This window comes from Phalacrocorax carbo, chromosome 6 (assembly GCF_963921805.1).
Source record: "Phalacrocorax carbo chromosome 6, bPhaCar2.1, whole genome shotgun sequence".
NCBI classification, from domain to species: Eukaryota; Metazoa; Chordata; class Aves; order Suliformes; family Phalacrocoracidae; genus Phalacrocorax; species Phalacrocorax carbo.
In genome coordinates this window covers 42,224,815-42,245,203 of record NC_087518.1, presented here as the reverse complement: position 1 = coordinate 42,245,203, position 20,389 = coordinate 42,224,815, and the positions used below count along the sequence as shown (strand labels likewise).

The following is a 20,389-nucleotide window of genomic DNA, read 5'->3' as shown; positions in this document are numbered from 1 at the left end:
TTATCTGATTGAAGCTCTTGTCATCCATTTTTTCTCTGTGTGTCTATAAATGTAAGGCTTTATGATAAATAGCACTAGGAATGGGTTGAAATAATGTAATTGTACCTAAATATCTATGTTTATAGGTGATAGCAGAACTTCTTCAAGACCCTCATCAGCTCAGAGTTGCAAAGCATCCATTTCTACCACGATCAGCATGGCTGCCAGTAGCAACAGAAACACAAAGCTAATTGAGCCAGACACAATAAAGGTATCACGTAAGCTAGTCTTATTGAAATTATGCTGTTTTCCTCTAGGCACATATGTTATTGCATTTTAAATAAGAAACTGTTTTTCTCTGATTTTGAGCTTATGCTTTATTAATAGTTTGTCAAGGGCAGCTATAAACTAGTGAGAGGCTTCTTGATACATATTATTATTAACATTTTTATATACTGTTGGTTTTGCTGACATCTAGTTATGGAAAATAATTTTTCAGGTGTGAAGGTTTAATAGAACAAAGTGGGTTTTTTTTTTAATAAATGAAACCACTGTTGGATAAAACGTTTAATGACTTTTTGAGAAATTTAAAATTTAATAATTTATTAGGTTGGTGAGAACTTTAAATGCTTTAGCAGTCTGAAAGATTGTGTACCATAAACCTTTATATGAAAGGTAATTGGAAATAAATAACAGATCTGTGAGCGTATTCAGTTTATTAGGCATTAATTTGTAAATATATGCTGTAGCCTGAAAATATTGATTTTTAGTTAGACTAATATGTTCTATCAGTATTTTCTTTTAAATAAATCACTCATTTAATATAAATTCCTGTGGGAGAAAGACAACAAAGTCACTTTGCTAAGTCAATATTTGTAGAGTGTTAATATTGATCTTTTTCCTTTGTTTTCCCTTTCTTGACTGAACCTTTACTAGTTTTCTTTGAACAGAAAATAATAGCTGTAGAAATATAAAGCATTAACTGGAAACTGCTAGGATACATTAAAAATGTGCACCTTGAGACTCCTGTATAAAAGGAAAAAAATGGTTATGACCACATAGTATAACTGCTGCTAGAAAACTGAACTGATTGTTCTCATGAGTTACATTTTTGTTTCAAATAACAACTCTGTATTTGTTATTGAACTCTGAAGTCCTTTATATCTTCGACATTGCTATACAGTGACATTTGTTCTATATTAAAATTTAAAAACATAATCTCAAAGGAATTTTTTGCAGTCTGTTTAGGTATCTGGACCTCCATGCAATTTAACCTGCAATTTCACCTTGTTCAAACATGATATGTAGTTTATAAAACCACCGCACAGTTTTCCAATATTGGATTCCTCTTTCTTTGTACAAGCTAGTAAGAACTGACTGAAAAAAAGCAGCTGCAGATATCGATTAATATTGATTAGCACCAATAAACATGAAAAGATATAAGTAGAACTACTAATTTTTTTAACCCTAACTATTAAGGGCACAACACAAACTTTGACAAAATCAATGAATAAATACACAGTGATTCATTTGGGCTGCAGATCGGAATCTAGCACCCTACAATTTTTCTTATTTATCTTCTATTCAGATTTTTCTTTTCTGCAGTTCATCTGTCTTTTTGGGACAGTCTAAAGATATTGCCATCATGAAGCTGGACCAATGCCATCTTTAGATTTCTGACAGAATAAACCCATGGATGTCAAAACATGGTGAACACCTAGATTTAAAAATCCTTATAAAACATGGAATGTATTCATAGTACATTCTTCCATGTGTTTTCTTTTTGTCGGTGGAGTTTTGTGACATGTTGAAAGCCATGTATGTAACTTTGAGGAGAAAACAATAGACAGTTACAGGAGTGCTACAGACGTGCATAAACAACATGCTGACCTGCTGGGTTTCAACTGTAGTTGAATCACAATTAATTAAAGCATGGCTAATGGAGATCTTAAATCTCAGCAAAATATTCTTCTTGTAAGTTTTAGACAAGATTGAAAGACATTAACAAAAAAAAGAAGTTCTAAAATCTTCTCTTTGCGTTGGTTAGCTAAATTATCCCTGCTGAGGATTCTCACCTTTGCATTCTGCTCTACTGAAGTCAGTGAAAGACCAGTATGTGCAGTGCATAATACCTGAGAAAAGTCCTTTTCCTGAAAGAAAGTTATATGCTCCCACTTGTATTCTTGAAGTAGCTTCATGCAACTGAACTAGCAAGACTTTTTCTCTGCATATGGAACAGGTTTGTACAAGGAAAAGAGCTGAACTGAAATTCTTTGCTGTAATCATAGGAACCATTCCTCTCACAAACATTGCTTTTTATTTTGAATTCTGCATAGGTGTGTGGACTAATCAATAATAACTTAAATTGTAATAGCAATAGAATGCATTATTTGGGCAGTGACCGGCACTGGCAGCAACAGGTAGTCCCTAACATTTCTTTATGATTAAATTTTTAATACAAACATTTCCCACTATATTAGCTATTACTTGCCAAGTTTTGTTATGCATTGAAGACACATACTAAAATCAAAACTGAAAAAAACATCTCTTACCTTCCTCACTTTGTAATTTGACAGGGATAATTTAGAGAATATAGCACCACCTTATGCCCTCTGCAAGAATAACAGTTTAGTATTTGATTCCTAAAGCATTGTTAACCTTTTGCTTACTGTTGCTCGCATGCTAACCTGCACATTTTCCTTGAGATATTTTCCCTGCTTAATTGGATTGTTTGGGGTCCCTGTTGTAACAATGTCCATCTAAATGCAAAGCTGCAAAAAAGGTAGTCTTTAATCTGAAATAACAGTTAGAAAAATGGAAAGTAAGCAAACAGGACAAAGCTACTCTCCATGGACTATCTGTCAGATGGTGGTTTGAAGACCACTGTCACAGTGAGAAAGGGGGAATAAAATGTGATTGTTAGAGTAATTTTCATACATGATAATAGTCACAGTATCTTTTTGAATAGTTACAGCACATTTGCACTGCTGTTTAAACTTACATTATGCTCTTCTGTGTCTTAGAGAACAGCCATGTTGCTTCATGAGCAGACCTTTTGACTTAGATCTTTTTTTGCAAGGTATTAAGTTCAGAGACTAAATGATCTAACAACCAGTTATCTCAGCTGTGTCAAGTTTTAAGGAAAAATCTCAATTACTACATAAGGACTTTAGGTGAAGTTAGGAGTCAAGCAAGTATTGGAATAAACAGTTTACTGAGAATGGAATAGTACTGGAATGACATAACAGCCTAAACTACATATTTGAATTCTAGCACTGACTTATGTGGACTCTAATGTTAATATCAACTCCCATTATCCACTTGTTTGACTGAGAGAACCCCATCTTTTGTTCAACCTTTAACCCTGACCATTGAGTCCCAGTAACTTTCTGTCTCTGTTCTCTTCTTTGCTAGTTATTCTTTGTGATTGGACCCCTTTTGCTTATCCCATCATTAGAAATCTAGTTTCATGGATAAAGACCCATATAAAATTTTTAGGTGGCCTTGTTAATGAGGTCTATACCGCTACATGAAAGGTGGCCAGAGACTGATCTCTGGCTCTGGATCAAGTAGCATAGGTAGCTGCACTTCCACAAGGCTTAGGCATAGCACCCTGTCAAGCAGATATTGTCTACTTTAAATGGCACTTGGCTTGCTTTTTTCCCTAAAACCATTGCGGCAGTGTTGTGGGTTTAAGAAATTATATATTCCAGTGCCATTTTTAATCTATGTCTTTGCATGCCAACCAAGAATATATGTTACACACTGTGGGGTGGGTAATGGCATGGAGCATGCAAGGCTGTAAAACCTGATGGGATGATGTTGACTGTGTAGGTGGCAGAAAGTCGAATGGAGTGCAGTTACATCCATATTCATTTGTGAAAGTGGTGCCTGAAAGTGAAAAATCCTTTGAACTGTGTACCTATTTTCTTGAAGAGCACTAGTTGTAGTCATCTGAAACAGAGCCATGGAATGAACTAACAGCTAAACAGCATGGAGAACAGGGTGTTGAATGCTTCACCTTGCTTCTTGCTGTCTTTTATTTCGCAGTGTAGATGTAGCTGGTGAGATGAGATCATTGTTCCTCTAACAGCATGCTGTTTCATCTGCACCTCTGATGGCAGAGAAGATAGGTTTCCACAAAGGTCCCAGTTCCAACATGTTATCTTAACTGGAAAAGATCATGGGAGGGCAGGGACTTGGATATTAGTTTCCATCAGGGATTGGATGTCCCACTTACTTTTGGGTATCTTAATTGATCTTTGTCTTTTTGATAGCCTGTGCTCTGAGGAAGTGTGTGTACTTTTAAGGTCTCTTAGAACTTCCTTAGCAAAGTCTTAATTTTCTTTAAAAATCCAAAACCTCCAAAGAGCAGCAGAAAGTGAGTTGCAAAGTATATAGTATTTGTACTTTAAAGTAGTCCATATTGTCAAACTGTATGTAAATATAATTAGCAGAATTTGACAGCTAAAATTAGCATGATGCATTATGCTACCAAAACTATTGGGGTACTGAGGATGAAATAACTGTTGACTTTAGATCAACATTTTGGATGGGATAGGGTTGTCTTACTATAATAATAAGTAATTTAAGATTAAGATAGTTTCCAGCTATGTAAAATTTTGAATTCTCAGTATTTGTCCGCATTGATGTTTTGAGGATGGTATATATTTATTCCTTTAGCATGAAGATTCTTTTCATAGCTGAGTTTGTGCTATTTGGATAAATCTGGTAAAATAAGAGTGATTCAGAAGCAGAACATGAAGTGGGAGTATTAGATTCTGCAGTATTTCTGTGCCAGCACAGGTGGTGAGTTTGCTCAAAGTACATCTCTCTCTTTGTTTTGATTAATTTATAAAAAGTTCTTAAAGCAGAAAGGAGTATAATGAAGACAAATTTGGTAATGTTTGAAGGAGAAATGCTTAGTATAGAGGAGTCGATCCAGTTCCCAGAGAAATCAGTGGCAAAACTGTGGCACAGGAGTGAATGCTTTTAAATCCACAAATCCCTTAGTAATTTACATTCTTAAGAAATGTACAGTTCTGAATGGAGGGATCTAAATGCAGGATCAGCGCCACATGGATTACCAAGTGTGTTACTTGGTGTCCTGAGTGTACCTACACTAGTGAAGTCCAGTTCTTGCCTGACACCTTTAGGTCATTGACTGTAAAGTACCATCAACTGGCCATGAATGCACTGTAATGAGAACTGATTCTTTAAGAGGGGAAATGAAATGTAGCACTCTGATGAAGACTAACCTTATATGGAGTTAGTAGTCAGTCTCCTTACTGGGAGTTGCACGCAGACCTCTTTTTTTTTTTTTTACAAGCTCTTTTCTCAAATCTGTGTTAGCTTACCTGTTACACTGAATACTAAGCATAGGTACAGCCACCTGGACAGAGCTGTCTGCTGAGATTACACTGACAGATTCCTTCTGATAGGCTCTGCTCAGAAACATTTTCTTCCATTGCTAGGAAAGTGACTAGAAATCATGGACTTAATCCAAACCGGGGAAGGCAGATCAAGGCATGTCTATAAGGACTTTGTTTTTATTTTGCTAAAGAAATATCATTCAAATGATATTTGGAATTGAAAATTGGGACCTCCTGTTTAAAAAGGAAAAAAAAAAAACCTGAAGCATGTAGCTGTTTTAGCCTCTCGGCAAAATCATGGCTTCTCTAGGAAGCATATTACAAATACAGCAGTTTTCAGTTTATGTCTTTCCAATAGCTTTGACAGAAGTCAAGAAGGACCATTTAATTTGATCGGTACTTGTGTTTGTGATTTGTCTGAGCAAATAACTCCTCATTGTTCAGCTAATCAGTTATGTTCTTTGCTCAATTGGCCTGATGGAATGAATATAGCAAAATTCCAGCCTTTCAGTGGTAAGCCACACAGTTCAGAGAATTTCATGAGTTCAGATTGATTCTTCATGACAATTCAAATTTCATTTCAACTATTTGAGCATTGGGGTGATCTGTATGTTTTTTCAAGCATTTTCACAAGAGAAGCAATGTTTCTAATGGCTCTGCAAACACTGACTACAAAAAGGACTATTTGAGAAAATTAATTTTAAAAAAGCATCAGAAGGTCAGTGATGTATCTTGTGTATTTTAGGCAGGATTTATTAAATAATGAAATTAATAAATTTCAGAGAAGGTGCTTTTATCTTGATCAAAGATCAAGGCAATGTCTAATATCTGCTTGGTTTCTAGGAATGGCACTGTGCACAATCCAAGGGATGCTTCTACTTAGAAGAAGATGGTGAAATCATTAGTCACAAGTACAAGTTGCACTTACCTCAAAAGTCTACAGTATGTATTACCATCAAGCCTTTAAACGTTCGTCAGGTAGAAGGTAAGTGTGTTTGTATTTCTTTGGAGAATTTTCCTCTGTAGAAAATATCTTCTCTTCTGCTGATACATCTCTCCCTTTCTCATTTGCAATACTTCGCACTATTATGATGCAGCAATACTTTTCTCTGTTGACAGAGTCCTATTAAAAATATAACTTAACTTGTCACACCATATTTTCTGCTTAGTCACTGTGTGCTCACTGGCTGGGCAGTGAAAATTAGCTAAATCCATTATCGTTCTCCCTTTAGTCAGCCAAGCTCTTAGATTATTTTTGGCCATAGATTTATGAAATTACTTATTACAAAATTGAAATGTTGGCACTGTTAGCAGTATCTCTCTTTAAATTGTTGATGTATTTTGTGGGGAAACAACAATACAAAACTTTGTGAATACTCTATATTCCACCTCAAATACTTTTGTAAATACTTAAAATAGGTTATGGCTTTTTATGGCAGTACGGCATCTTGATGTTGTGATTATGAATCTTGTCTGAGGGATTTATAGCTTAGTTTGGCTACTTTAATTTTCATCTTAATAGAGTGAAGCCCAGCATTAGAGCCACCTGAGACAGTTTTTTTTTCCAAATGCTGTTGGATGTGTTCTCTCCAGTGATTTACCAAGAAGCTTTATCTAGTTGCTGTGTTGGAATTATTTTTTCCCGAGTAGATTATTTCCTCTTTAATCCTGTGAAACAGGAGCCTTTAGATCCCAAAGATGTATTAGAGTCATCTAGACTGGCTCTTTTGCTGCAAGTTGGTAATTGATTCTGATTGAGGTTGGTAATAAAAACTTCACTGAAAATAATTGACAGAAAGTAGTCATTTTCCAGTTACTACCTGGGAAGCTGATCAACAGACTTCTAATGGTGAGGAAATGTCTGATACAAACTGATCTGAGTAACAGAATGTCTCAGCGTTCTGCTCTTACCTTTCCTTTTTCATGTGGCACCTTCTTAAACTGTGCCTTAGATTAGTTCTGCTGCAGGATTGTCCAGCCATTCTGTGTAACCAAATGAGTACTTGTCTTTTGGTAAAAAAAAAATAAAATTCCGCTTTTGCACAACATTATTGTCCTGTATATAGAAATATCTTTGTGTTTTGTTGTGAAGAGGAAGGCATAATACTAGTATGTAAGGAAAGGATTCACATTAGCAGAGCAATCACCTTTTTATGAGAAATCAAAAATATCTTCAAATTTTTAACAAGGTTGTGTTGTGTGTAGCCACTATTTAGTGTTCTTGACTGTAGAAAAAGTCTCTGGCTTAATTATTTTGCTGTGGTCTGATTAACTTGAAGACCACTAAATAGCTCATTGATTGATTGCCCTCAGGAACTGGGCAGCTACAAGAAATCAAATAGGTTCAAATGGCATCCATTCAACATAGGTAAGACCAGGCCTCTGCTCCAGTCCAACCTAAGACAAAGAAAGAACAACTAGTGATGCTATATAGAGGGATCTTGCTATTTAAATCTTAAAAATAATGGAAACTTACACTTCTGAAATTTACATCTTCTGGTATCCCTAGCTTTTGCACATAATCTGGGTTTCCAGTCAAGGTGAGATTAACAATATTTTACAGAACTTCAGAAAAGAATATGATATAATTTTGCTAACATTCTTAATTGCCAATATCTCGGAGCCTTAGTATAAAGAAAAGTATCAATAATGTTGTACTAATGGTAGAAAACAATGAAAATAGCTTCCTTAACTACCAAATTTTAATATTAGAACTATTGCTAATCATTGTCTGTAAGACAATCACAAGACTTGGAAGAATTTATCTGATTGACCTAAATAGGAAGGAAATCCTGATAGCATATAATAGATTCTCTTTTTCCACCTTACACTAACAGGGATCAATATTATAAATACCTTGGAAATATCTACTTTGGGGTACAAAGAACAGCAATTTGTGCCATTATTAAGCATTTGTGTTGGGAATGTTTTTCTTTTAGGAAAATCTTGTAATTGGTTGTCGGTGGATACAGCTTTGTATATTCTGAAAGAAAATGAAACCCAGGAAAATCTACAGCTTGTGAACTTCACTGAACAACAAAACAAAGAGGTTAGATATTTTTGTTGTATTCCTGTTTCAATTGTTATATCTTTAGTGTATGTGTTAATGCTGTATGGATGAGTTCCCAGTGTTTGGAAGGGATTCACACTGTACCAGTCAGACTAGAGGTGAGAAGAAACACTTGTTCTGTGCATGTTCCCTTTCAAAAGTGGCAGAACTTACACAAGGTAAGATGTAATACTGTCTTAGTTACGCCCTTTGGATGGGCTGAATTGCAAGCCACTTGTATAGAAGCTTAATGGAATTCCTGTGAGTACCATATTATCATGTGGTGCATTGGCAAGTATTGCTGAGTTGCTGGTTATCTGTACACATACTCTGTGGAAACTCACTTGTATTCCTGCACCTTCAAAAATAAAGTTCAAAGGTAAAATTTGTTAACATTTTTACTTTTCTTTCTCCTTGCCATATATATGATTTTGAACTTCATAGTGCACAGAATATTCTTATCCTATTGCAGAAATAAGGAAGGAGAAATGGCAGCATTAAGTTACTTTCCCTTTCCAAGCCACAGGGAACTTGGCTTACTGCTTAAACCCAAGTCGCTCATGACTTTTTACATAGGAAGTTTTTGTTGCTAGTTTGAATAAAGCTGATAAATCAGGGAGGAAATTAAAAACTCGGAGGGTTTTGTCAGCCTGCTTCTGGCTGCTTTTGTTTTAAAGTTTAACAATTCAAGAGTGTTACAAATCTGAAAAATGATAGGACTGTTATTAGACATTTCCAGTAATGACTGTTCACCCCTCATCTCTGGTCCTGCACGTTTTTCTAACTTTTATTATAACTAAGAGATTCACTAGTTTTTGTGTCTTTAAAATGGCATCACAAGAGCATCTCACTGTAGACATGTTTTCTTTAGGGAAAGAACCTAGCATCACCAATGTTTTAAAGTAATGAATCACTTTTGTATGAATATTACTAGTAATAAATAAAGGTGTCATTTGAGAAGTAACTTACAAACTTGTCTGTCTTCCTTTAAGAGTAGATGTTTGGATGGAAAGGGGAGCTTGGATCGGGCATTTACTGGCTGCTCCCATTCACATCAGGCTGTAGGTTGAAGAAGGTAAAAACACAAATTACTGGAGAAGCAAAACTGGTGTATAGAGGTGAAGATGGAGAACTGGCTCTGACCAAGGAGTTCCGGTGAGTCATATTCCCAAACAGGCATGGTAACTATGGCAAAAGTGTGTGCTCCAAATAACATCTAACATATAAACAAATAACATAAAAGCTGTATGTTACTAAAATACTGTTTGTACAGAATATTCTCAAATAGACTCAATAGTTACCAACAATATTATGAGACAGTAAAGGAAACAGAATTATTGGTAAATAGTTCTGCCTTTTTAACATTTTAGAGCCACTTTATTGGATATATTTGAAACAATTGATTTGGATGGAAATGGCCTTCTGAGTTTGGAGGAATACAATTTCTTTGAACTGAGAACTAGTGGTGAGAAATGTGATGAGGAGGCATGGGCTGTATGCAAGGGTAAGTTCGTTGCTGTGCTTGATACAACTAATTAGGGCTATCAGTCTACTTGCAAGCTGTTACTTATAGCATCCTACTATGTATATAGTGTAGAAGAACCAAGAATTTTGTAGCCTATACCAAGAACACAGGGTAGATATTATTCTCTTCTCCCTTTGTTTTTCTTTTTTTCTCCCACCTTTTGTTTTGCTTCATTCTGGTATGTGTGCCACTGACCTGCTGAGAAAGTTCTTCCCATTGTTAAATGCAAAGTTTTGTTGGTGAAAGATTTCATAGCTGCCAAAAACTACAGGTGTCCTAATCATGAATTGTATGGTGAATTAAGTTGTAACAGGTACTCATTTAATCAATCTCCTTTCCGCAGATTAAGCTGATACTCTTTCATATCTCACAAAGTGTTGAGAGGGACATTTAAGTAGTGTGTATATGATGCTTTAAAAATGGCAACTAGAGCTTATGATGATTGTTTAGAAAATTAGATATTAGAAAATTAGACATTAGAAAATGCCTATTGCAACTATATCTTTTCTTTGGATGTTAGTAGCTTTTCATTAAAAATCCGTCTTTTAAAGGTTCATATATGGTGTGACAGTTTGTCCATATTATGCTATACAACAGCCATATGATTCTAAGACTTCCGTGAGTGAGATGAGGAAGCTGACAGACAGTTAGGATTCTTCCAGCTGTACTTTGCTTTCTGTCTGCTGATACATCTCATAAATGTTACGGGACATCTTGCCAGCTTGCAGGAGCAGTGTTGGGCCACAAATGTCAATTCTGAAGAAAAAAGGACTTCTGTGGCATTGCTTTAAGCTTGCAAAGGCCTTGAGAATGCACATATTTACCTCATAACAGGACTAGGAGAATACAACCACCAGTGACTGTAGGCTGCTCTAGTAATATAACACATGAAAATAGTGGTTTCAAAACATCGGCAGTTTAGCTGCAGTGAGTGAGCTAACTGGAAATTTAGAAGACATTGTATGAAAATTAGAAGTTTCTATAATATAGTTTTTGTGCAACTCATGTCTGATATGCCAGTATGGCCCATGTCATATTGGCCCATGTCATGCCTTTGTAGGCTATGACACATTGCTTAATTTGGGCCAAAATGCTTTAAATTTGATAAGTACTGCTAACTATTTCTTCCTAAAACACTCTTAAGATATTGGACTTTTTTCTTAAATAATGGAAAGCTCATACAAAAATACTTCTCTTGTCCCTTTCATGCCTGTACATGCTATTCCATACTTTATGACTTTGTCAGCGCTACGCCCCTTTGCACTGGTCTCAACATGAGTAGGAGGGTGTATGTGTGTGTGAGGTGTATAGGAGAGGAAAGAAGAGAATATGGTGAATGTTTCACCAGGTCATTAATCAGTTGAAGGGTTCAGACGAATATCATAAATCTTGACACCAAAGTTCAAGCCATTTATTACCGCATCTGTACCCTTAGATAGATTTATTAAATTGGTAATACCTTTTTAATAATATATAGTAAAGATTTAGCATTGTTATGAAGATGAGAAAACCATTTTTAAAAATCTCTGACACAAGGACATTTCAATTATGTGTTTGCTGACATAAGAGTGGTCGGTCTATGATATTCTATCGAGAGAGGGGTGTTAGCATTACTAGCATTTTATTGCTTTTCAGGAACTAAGTAAATCACTTCTACATCAAGGACCTCAAGCACTAAGGGTGCTGGCCCCAGCAGACTTTAATTTCCCCTTCTTAATATACCCCATTCTGCAAATCTCAACCACAACAAATACTGCTAGCAAAAAGAGGGAAAGAATCAATATAAACCCTTTCTGTTTTGAAATCTCACCCTCTTTTGGGTTATACAAGGGCCAGCTGTTTATAGTCATTATCTAAAATCCACGGGGAAGCTCTGCAAAGAGCACGTATTTGGTCAAGGACATCCTTTCCCAAATAATACTGGAGAGCCTGGGGCTGCATCTTGTAAACCTTGTTAGCAAAGTGGGAGTCTGGCTTTGGAAGGATAAAGGGTGTTTTCAGAGAGAACAGACGTTTAAGTGCTACCTTATATTTCTTTTTAAACAGAGAACTTTGATATGAAAAAGAACGAACTAACAAGACAAGGATTTATGGATTTGAATCTCATGGAAGCCAATGACCGTGAAGGGGATCCTAGTGACCTTTGGGTCACTTTATTGTCTCTGGGCTACAATAAAGCATTAGAAATGACGGAGGTATGATAGCCATACAGCAAAAATAACTGCTTCACATACAACTTGCTGCACATGTTTAACTGCAGTACTGTTTCTGTCTGTCATAAATTGATTTCAGTAGGTCATTGACGCAGTCCAAACACTTTTAATATAGGGTTTATACTGACTTTCAGTTATTATGGTATCTTCTTTCTTAGGATAATGCTGACATTGTTGAAAGAGTAAATTCACCTTTTGCTTTAGAGAAAGCCAGTATCCTGTGGGGTTGTAGAGCAAGGAATCTTGGGGTATACCCATTGAAAGAATTCATGCACCTTGCTGGTGGGAAGTGATAAGAAGACGATGATGGTAAACTGTGACCTGTCAGCAAACCTACAAAATGCAGGACTTGCTGTGCTTAAAAACGTCACTTTCCTTGCCCAAGCAGCAACAGAAGCAGATAAGGAGAAGATAACTTTTTTCCCCACATGATTCAGAACATCATTTTCACACATGACTATTTTTGTTACTGTTACCTTTCACAACAGTGTCTGAAGGTGTTCAACATAAAATTTTAATGAAGGAGCTTCTGGTGGCACACTTTTTACTTTACAGGACCAGGAATTAGTTCTCTGATGTTTCTGTGTGCTTATAGATTTATTTATTTATTCAGAAACAGTATCAGTGTTGGTGTTAATAGCTCTCACTAAAGAAAGATGTCTTTAATAAATAGAAAATAAATTATGAAAAATTAAAGAAAACATCAAATATACAGATAATTTACTCATTCAGCTTTTCTTGGAAATGAAAGTTAATTTTTTTTTTATATCATAGTCTGATTATATTATTTCTTTAACTTCTGTTAACCTAAATCAGGTCAATATGGTGACTACGTAAAAACATATGTGCATGAAACAAATATATACAGAACCAAAAATACTAAATATGGTGGAGAGACTTCAGTTGTCTCTGAGTGAAAATTTTGAGATCATGGTGAATGATTTCTTAATGAGTAGCACCTACTCTTTTTCCTGCGAGTGTGGTTAGCAGAGCAACTACAAAACCGTCTTTCTGCATTTCAGACGTAAGAGGGAGCTATCCTCTAAGCAAGAAGATTTTTGGGAGATTTTTGTCAAGTTAGAAATTTTGAATAGGTATTTTGTGCCATATACTAACTGTGGTTTATGGCCATATTCCTTGCTTTCGGAAGGACAACTTAGCTGTCTGAATGCTTTTAGTCATTCATCTAAAAATATATATCTACTTAACTTGTGTCTATAATGTAACCCTTTAATTCCTTGATTTCAGACAATTTAAAAGACTGATATTTCAGGAGCATTGATCCTAACAAATTAAAGACAGAACTGAGAAATCCTAGCGGATTCCAACAGCCATTTGAGAGAAACTGAGGTGCTATTACCGAGACTAAGAAAATGCAAACTGCTGGTTGTTACATGTACTAATCTTACCTAAGATACTGTAAGAGCAGAGTGCTTAATGCAACATTGCAGATATTTTAAATCTGTATGAAGTGGCACAAATAGCAAGAGTGTGACAGGTAAAGGAGACAGGTTTATTTCAGACACTGAAACAGATTCATACTTCATCTTAATTCCTGTATGTTTTGCTATCCAAGGAGGGGTTTGTTACATTGGAGCTAAAGGCACCAAACTGTGTATTCAGTGTGCTGTGACTGGCATGAAAAATGTTCATTTTTCCTGAGCTTTCATTTGGTTTAAAAGATTGCCACAGCTCTTGGATTACATTCAGTGGCATACTTGTATTTGGGTAGTTCTACTTCAGAGCATATATGAAAATACTTAGGAGCTGTGGATGAAAATCTGAGGGAAAAGCTGCAGATAAAGTGATGATAAAACTCATTTTTCTGTTGCAGGCATGCCCGTTTGTCATTGACATCTATGCAGAAAAATGCAAACCCAGAATTAAAGCCATGTATCTAGAGGCAGGGAGCTGGCAACTCAACAGGGCTATTTGCAAGTCTGTTGTTAATAAAGGAGAGGCCAAAGTAATGGATGCCTCTGAAAACATAATCATCTACACCTACAAAGCAGGCAGGAGGATCACTTCTGTAATTGAAAATAAGGTATGGTGTGAGACTTTTGTAAGGTACTTTGTGTTAACGTCTATTATTACTGTTCTTCCCTTCTTGTGTCATTTTTGTGAATTACATTTTCTGATATTTCTGATATCAAGTTTCTGTATCTAGTTCATTAAAAAAAACGTGCCTGATGCAAAGCTCTTTTTGACACATCACTTAGACTTCAAGAGTCTGGATCAGTATTCTTGGAAGGGACAGCTTATTATAATTAGGCAAACAGTTTTAAGTATCATATAGAATCTGAGTATTTGTTTCTGTCACATTCTAATTTTTCAATATTTTGATAATTTTTGGAGACATAATATGTTCACAATACCAGAAAACAAATACTAAAATCAGGAAATACCATTACAGAAAGAGCAAAAACTACAGCATTTACGCTATTTAATATTTTCAGTGTGTATGAGAAAATAAAAGACCAGTGATTTGCATTGATTGTGTTTCAGAAGCATATTATGGATAAATTGTTAACTGGCTGGCAGGGCTATTTTATTACTAATCCAAGTTAACAATTGTAAATCCAAGCAAAAGTGGTTGGTGAGAAGCAGAGATTTTAAATCTTGTCGCATAGATCCTGATGAATGTGCTGTTTATTCTCAGTTTCATTTATATCAGGAACTGTGAATAAATAAATACAGTGCAGTAAGATGCTAAACTTAAGATGCTTTAAATCTTGAAAGATCACAGCAAGAAGTATATTTTTAAATGGACAAACACGCAAAAGGGGGTGGGTTGGTGGACTAATATTAGGACTGAATGCCAGGCTTCTTGGAGCTACGGGTTTAGATCTGCACTTCGCCCTTTAGGGTAGATATACTGGAGTTATTTATATGTTTGGGGATGTCTCAGAGAAGGAGATGAGGATGGTACTGAGGCAACTGGATGTTGTCTGATTAAAATCACTGACCGCTGCCATTTATACACTTAGGTTTCATAAATACCTCTGTTCTGCATTGAAGCAAATAGTTGCACTTCCCTGAAAATCTCATTAGAATTTGTAGACTGGAGGCTTTTTTGTATTGTGAATGTCTGGAAAGAAATAATAAAAAGGCAGTTTTACGCATCTGTCTTCTAAGCTTCCCACAGTGCAAGCAGTCTGATTATATCTTCAGTTATTATACTGACGATTTCAATGGAAATAATTGTTTCTTTGTTATTTCTGTAATTAAATTAAGGAAATAGGCTGGTTCCTGAGGGATTCTGTTTTAGCCTTGCATATGTATTTAATCAGTGGGTAGAGAAAGGTGTCTGTCTTCTATCCCTCCCTAGTCAGGGTGTGAGCTGGGGAAACCAAAAGACTTTGCATACAGAGCCTCAAATTTCTCAGGGAGTAAGCAGTACCAAGTCTATTGTTTGCCCATTTATATGCCAAAATAAATAGTTAATGAGGCACTTCCTAACATTCAAAGCACAAACTTCTTACAATGTACCCTCTGCGGTAGGTGAATATCTGTGACCTTGTTCCTGTTGCCAAAGTATCTTCCCATACAGATAATTCTTTTGTTTGCCTTTATCTCACTGCCATGTAGAAATGAGGACTCCACCAAAGTGATGCAAGAACAGCTAGATCAAAGTAATAAGCAGCTTCACACTAGAATGTGTTTACATTTCTGCAGTGATACCATATTTCAAGAATTACCATATTTGCACTGTGCTGTCCACAAACCCCTGTACTGTGAGCACCAGAGACAGCTCTTTTTTTTTTTAGGTCAGTCCTTACCAGTCTAATAGTAGCTTCTTTGCTCCATAAGAATGACTGTGTAAAGTAACTGTGTTTCCATTCTGTTTCTCAGTACAGGTTGTTGGATAGCATTGTCTAAGAATCAGATGTTTCCCAGAGTCTCTGTCAAATTGAAATTTATCTAGAGACAACTGAATAGTGGGGTATATAGCCTTGTGTCTGAGTATTGCCTGGGATAAACTGGTGGTTAAAGAACTTTCTGTTATCCAAGCCTTCAGTTTTATATATCGAATCCTTCTTGCATAGCTTTAGCAAGAGCATCTGTTTTAAAAGTCATTATGCTTGTACTAATTTAATCAAATATTTTAAAAAATCTCTTATTAATGAAGTCTTCAGAAGTGGCCTGTAGGGGATGTTGCAAACAAAAATTGGGCAAGCATCCAGTGACACTTCTCCAGATCACTTCCTCACCTCTAGCAATTTGCAGTTCAAGGACTACTTGAGAGACAAATGTTTTCTTTGTACTTAAAATCTAATATGATTTTGTCCGGTCACCTTTTGAAACTATTGTAAAGTGCTAGAATCTGTAACATTCTGTGGCAAATAGTTTTCTCACTAAATGGTGTTCCCAAGTTGTGTCTTCATAAGTGCTTAAATTATTTCAACGTGTCTTAAATGACTTTTGACCAATGGATCTGGGCTCTGATAATGCTAAGGTACATTTGAAACTGTTACTCTTCAAAGAGAATAGACATCAACATCCTTAAAGCGCTTCTATCATATCAAATAGCAAATTCAGAGAAAGTAAGAGGCATGTGTAGTTGTTACAAAAAGAGCAGCCACTTAACCATTAAGACTGATGGGTTCCTTCATGGTTTTTCACTTGCAGTCTGAAAACAAAGTGATTATTCATGTCAACAACGAGCACAGTAAGAACTGCCTCAGTAATAGGGGACTTGCTGTTTTTGCTGTGGAAGTGGCACCAAAATCCATGATGGTAAGATTTTTATTGTTTAGCCAAGTTAAAATCTAACCAAAAAGAAAAAAAATCATGTGACATCTTTACAGTTTCCTTTTGCAGGTCTTTCATCATGATAATGAGCATGTGGATAGTGGCGTCTTCATCACCAGTATAGATCAAATCAGTTCTTGATATTTCAGAGCTGAACATGTACTTGATATAGCCATGTTTCCCTGTGCAGTTTGCTATAGAAGTTCATTGCTGTTCAGTTTTTCATACCTGTGCCTGTTTGTTGTCCATTCAATGCATGTACCATTTACTAATATTTTAAATATTCTTTTTCCAAGGCTGTATTTTCTTTTTTTTTTTTTTTAACTTAGATTTCTGTGAGAAACAGACCAAGCAGAGACAAATATATATGCATTGCACTCCTTACAGTGTGATTTGCAAATGGCTCATTTTTTTTAAACCTGACTTATGGTATGGGTCATGTTGAGCCACAAGGCAATTTGATCTGGTGACCCCTATTCCAGGTCAGGGCAGGCTTTAGTGAAAATTCTAAATGAGGGTTCTAAGGGATAGAATGAGGTTGAAAATGCATTACAGATGCCAATGATCTTTTTAGTTGTTCATTTATGAAGAAAATCCAGTTTTTATTATTATAAAAATATGGTCTCTTTCTTTAAAAGAAGAGGCATCCAAACTATTTTACATTTCACAGCTTTCCAGTGTGGATGCATTCAAACCTGTTGTAAACAGATACAGTCCCGTGACACTGGCAGGGTTGGGGCTGTTCTAATATTGCAGCCGACTCTTCAGGTATCTATAGCCTGATCCTCTAAGGTTTTATTAATCTTAATTTTGGCTTCATTCAGTATAAATTGTCAGCTCAGTGTCCCTTACGGATTTTCTTTTGCTGTCATGCAATTAAATTCAGTAGTTTTGAACACCAGCTGTCATGAGAGACGCTGAATGCTTGTCATTTAATGTTAGTGATATAAGTACTGAAACAGTTCATTTTGCTTACATAGCACTTCAGGTAACAAACACACCCTTCTCCAATAAACAACTATTTCACCTCTGTTTTCTCTCTTGTATACAGGTTTCTCAGCATGTGATGCCACTGAACGAGCAGGAAGAATGGCTTTATAATTGTGTGCATTCCCTTTTACGTTAAGCGTTCTAGTTAGAGAGCCGTTGCTTAGTAGCATTCAGACTAAACCAGGAATTTCTTTTTTGGCATCTTCTAGACAATTTCTAGTCTTCTCAAAAAACTGGCATACGTTTATACTTCGCAGAGTTTGATTTGTTAAAACCAATGAATCATATAAGGACTTAACTTATTTCTGGTATGACACTTCTGCTAATGGCTTTTAAGAAACATGTGGTGATAGCTTACAGATGGAATAAATATAAGTATCCTTTGATAGAGTATTCATCACATACGGTCTAACAAAATAGCATGCAACTGGCATGCAAACATTGAGACACAATAAAAACTAGTGCTCTTTCAGTAATATAGCTGACAGTTGTAATATAATTGTATTTTATAAAGGCTAGTTTCCCTAAATATGCTAGTTTTCTATAACATGTAATGTAGTTCCAGCACATGCTGGAACTGCTTCACTAAGGGAAAAATTACTTCATTAAATGGGTCTAATGGATTCCTAATTAAACATTCCTGTGGTTTTGATGTGAGAAGTATAAAGGGGTGGGATTCATGATTTTATTTTGCCACTTGTTAAAGGATTTGGTGGTTTGTTGGGTTTTTTTGTCATTTGATAATACTCATGCTTGTTCTGAGTAATTAATTACTGACTGGTTTTATAGTCTTATATAAAATAAAGTCTGCCTTTTCATATGTGGTAAAGAAATAACATTATTCGAGGAAAATGAAGGTTTGTCTTGGGCTCTTGACTGTTAACAGCAATTAATTATTTCCAGGGTAACTGAAACAAGGAGACAGAAGTCCACCAAGTTTAGGCTGCAACAGCAATGAAAAACAGCTTTGAGGTACTGAAAATATTCAGCCTATCATGTTTTTGTGGTTCCTCTAAATGTCCATTAATGTGGATGAAAAATGATGACCCTGGTCACTGGATGCTTAAAAAGCGTCTGAGTTTAAAATAGATGTGAAATGTATGTGACCTCATCTGCAAGGACATCAAGTAATCTTGAAAAGCTATATTTATCTGCCACCAACTCCTGCACTCTGCTCTTACTCTGCTGTAATTGTACACTGGGTAAGTAAATGTCAGTGACAAAATGAGAGCTCTGCTGGAGGCTGGCCGTGATGCACACACTTCGGCCATTGGTGCTCAGGCACGTTTACTGGTCATCTCTTAGTTTTCCTTTTTTTTTTTTTTTTTCCTTAGCAAGTACAGCAGATACCATTTTCATTTTCAGAATTGTCTAGAAGAAGTTGTATGAAGAGGGCCCACTAATATTTGGTGATTTCTAGCAAACAAGACCGAGCTCTGTAAACACTGCCTCAGGCAAGGTGTGGATACATCCGAATTTCCTAGCTACATCTCTGAGAAGAAGCTGGGAAATAATGAGACACTCTTGCTTACATTAGGCGGTACAAAGCGAGCACTCAGTTATTTGCATTTCTTTTGTTTATAAAATCAGTCTTGTAAGATGCAGCAGGAATTCATATGCTACTACCCTTCCTGCCTTTTAGGAAGGGAATGGTTACAACTGAAAGAAGTACTTGGCTGAGAAATCATCACGTGAGAAGACTTGGTGTTGCTGCAGGTTGGGTTTAGTTAAACATGACACAGCAATACAGAGTGGAAACTTTTTTTTATTTTCTGATCCTCTTGCTGATAGGAAGAGTTTCATCATCTGACTCCTTAGGTGGCACATAGGCTAACTCTCCATGGTAGGTTCTACCTTTCCTGCCCTGGAGGAGATGAGAATAGAGATCTCAGTCATATCTGCAGTTTTCCAGTTTGCAATGTGTACCGCCAAGGTAGAAAAACATCCTAGCTTCACTTTTTACGGCTGAACACAGATACTAGCCTCTTTTCTTCAAGGGGAAACGTTTAGGAGAAGGTGTCTGTAATCTGAATCTTTATGTTATTTTTCTTTTGAGAACCAGAACTATAATAACAAAATGCAGCTGCTCTGCCGCGTTGCTAGCGCTGGCCTTCCCCGGCCGCCCTGCTGGGGGCACCGGGTGCCTCTCCTGTTTGCGCCGGGCGGTCAGCCGCAGCCGGGCTGCCAGAGCCCGCCTGCCAGGCCCGGCGGTGGCGTCGGGGCCTGCTGCTGCCCGTAGGGACGCGGGGCCCGGCCGGCGCCAAGCGCCAGGCCAAGGCAGACAGGGCACGGCAGGGCGCCCCGCGCCTCCTCTCCCCTCACAGCGCCCGGCAGCGGCACCCGCCGAGAGCTGCCGGCGCAGGGATCGGCGGGAAGGCTGTCGGCGGCTCGCCGCCGGTATGAGACTGGGACACAGGGAGCGGGAAGGATCGCCCAGCTCTGCCGGGGCGGGAGGCGCCTTTAAGGGGCGGGCGGGGGGCGGGAGCGGCGGCGGGGCGCGGGGCCGGCT

At 36.9% G+C, this 20,389-nt stretch overlaps 1 protein-coding gene across 2 annotated transcripts in view; it reads left to right on the top strand.

Moving 5' to 3' along the window:
- EFCAB7 (EF-hand calcium binding domain 7) overlaps positions 1 to 18,700 on the top strand; it is a 30,540-nt gene extending 11,840 nt beyond the window's left edge. For both annotated transcript variants that reach the window (XM_064454902.1, XM_064454904.1), the window contains 9 exons: positions 126 to 250; positions 6,195 to 6,336; positions 8,291 to 8,400; positions 9,398 to 9,555; positions 9,771 to 9,904; positions 11,972 to 12,120; positions 13,973 to 14,182; positions 16,768 to 16,875; positions 17,942 to 18,700. In XM_064454902.1, coding sequence (XP_064310972.1) covers positions 126 to 250; positions 6,195 to 6,336; positions 8,291 to 8,400; positions 9,398 to 9,555; positions 9,771 to 9,904; positions 11,972 to 12,120; positions 13,973 to 14,182; positions 16,768 to 16,875; positions 17,942 to 18,016 — 1,211 coding nt within the window. In that variant the 3' untranslated portion in view covers positions 18,017 to 18,700. The remainder of the gene's footprint in view (positions 1 to 125; positions 251 to 6,194; positions 6,337 to 8,290; positions 8,401 to 9,397; positions 9,556 to 9,770; positions 9,905 to 11,971; positions 12,121 to 13,972; positions 14,183 to 16,767; positions 16,876 to 17,941) is intronic.
- The last annotated feature ends 1,689 nt before the right edge of the window (positions 18,701 to 20,389 follow it).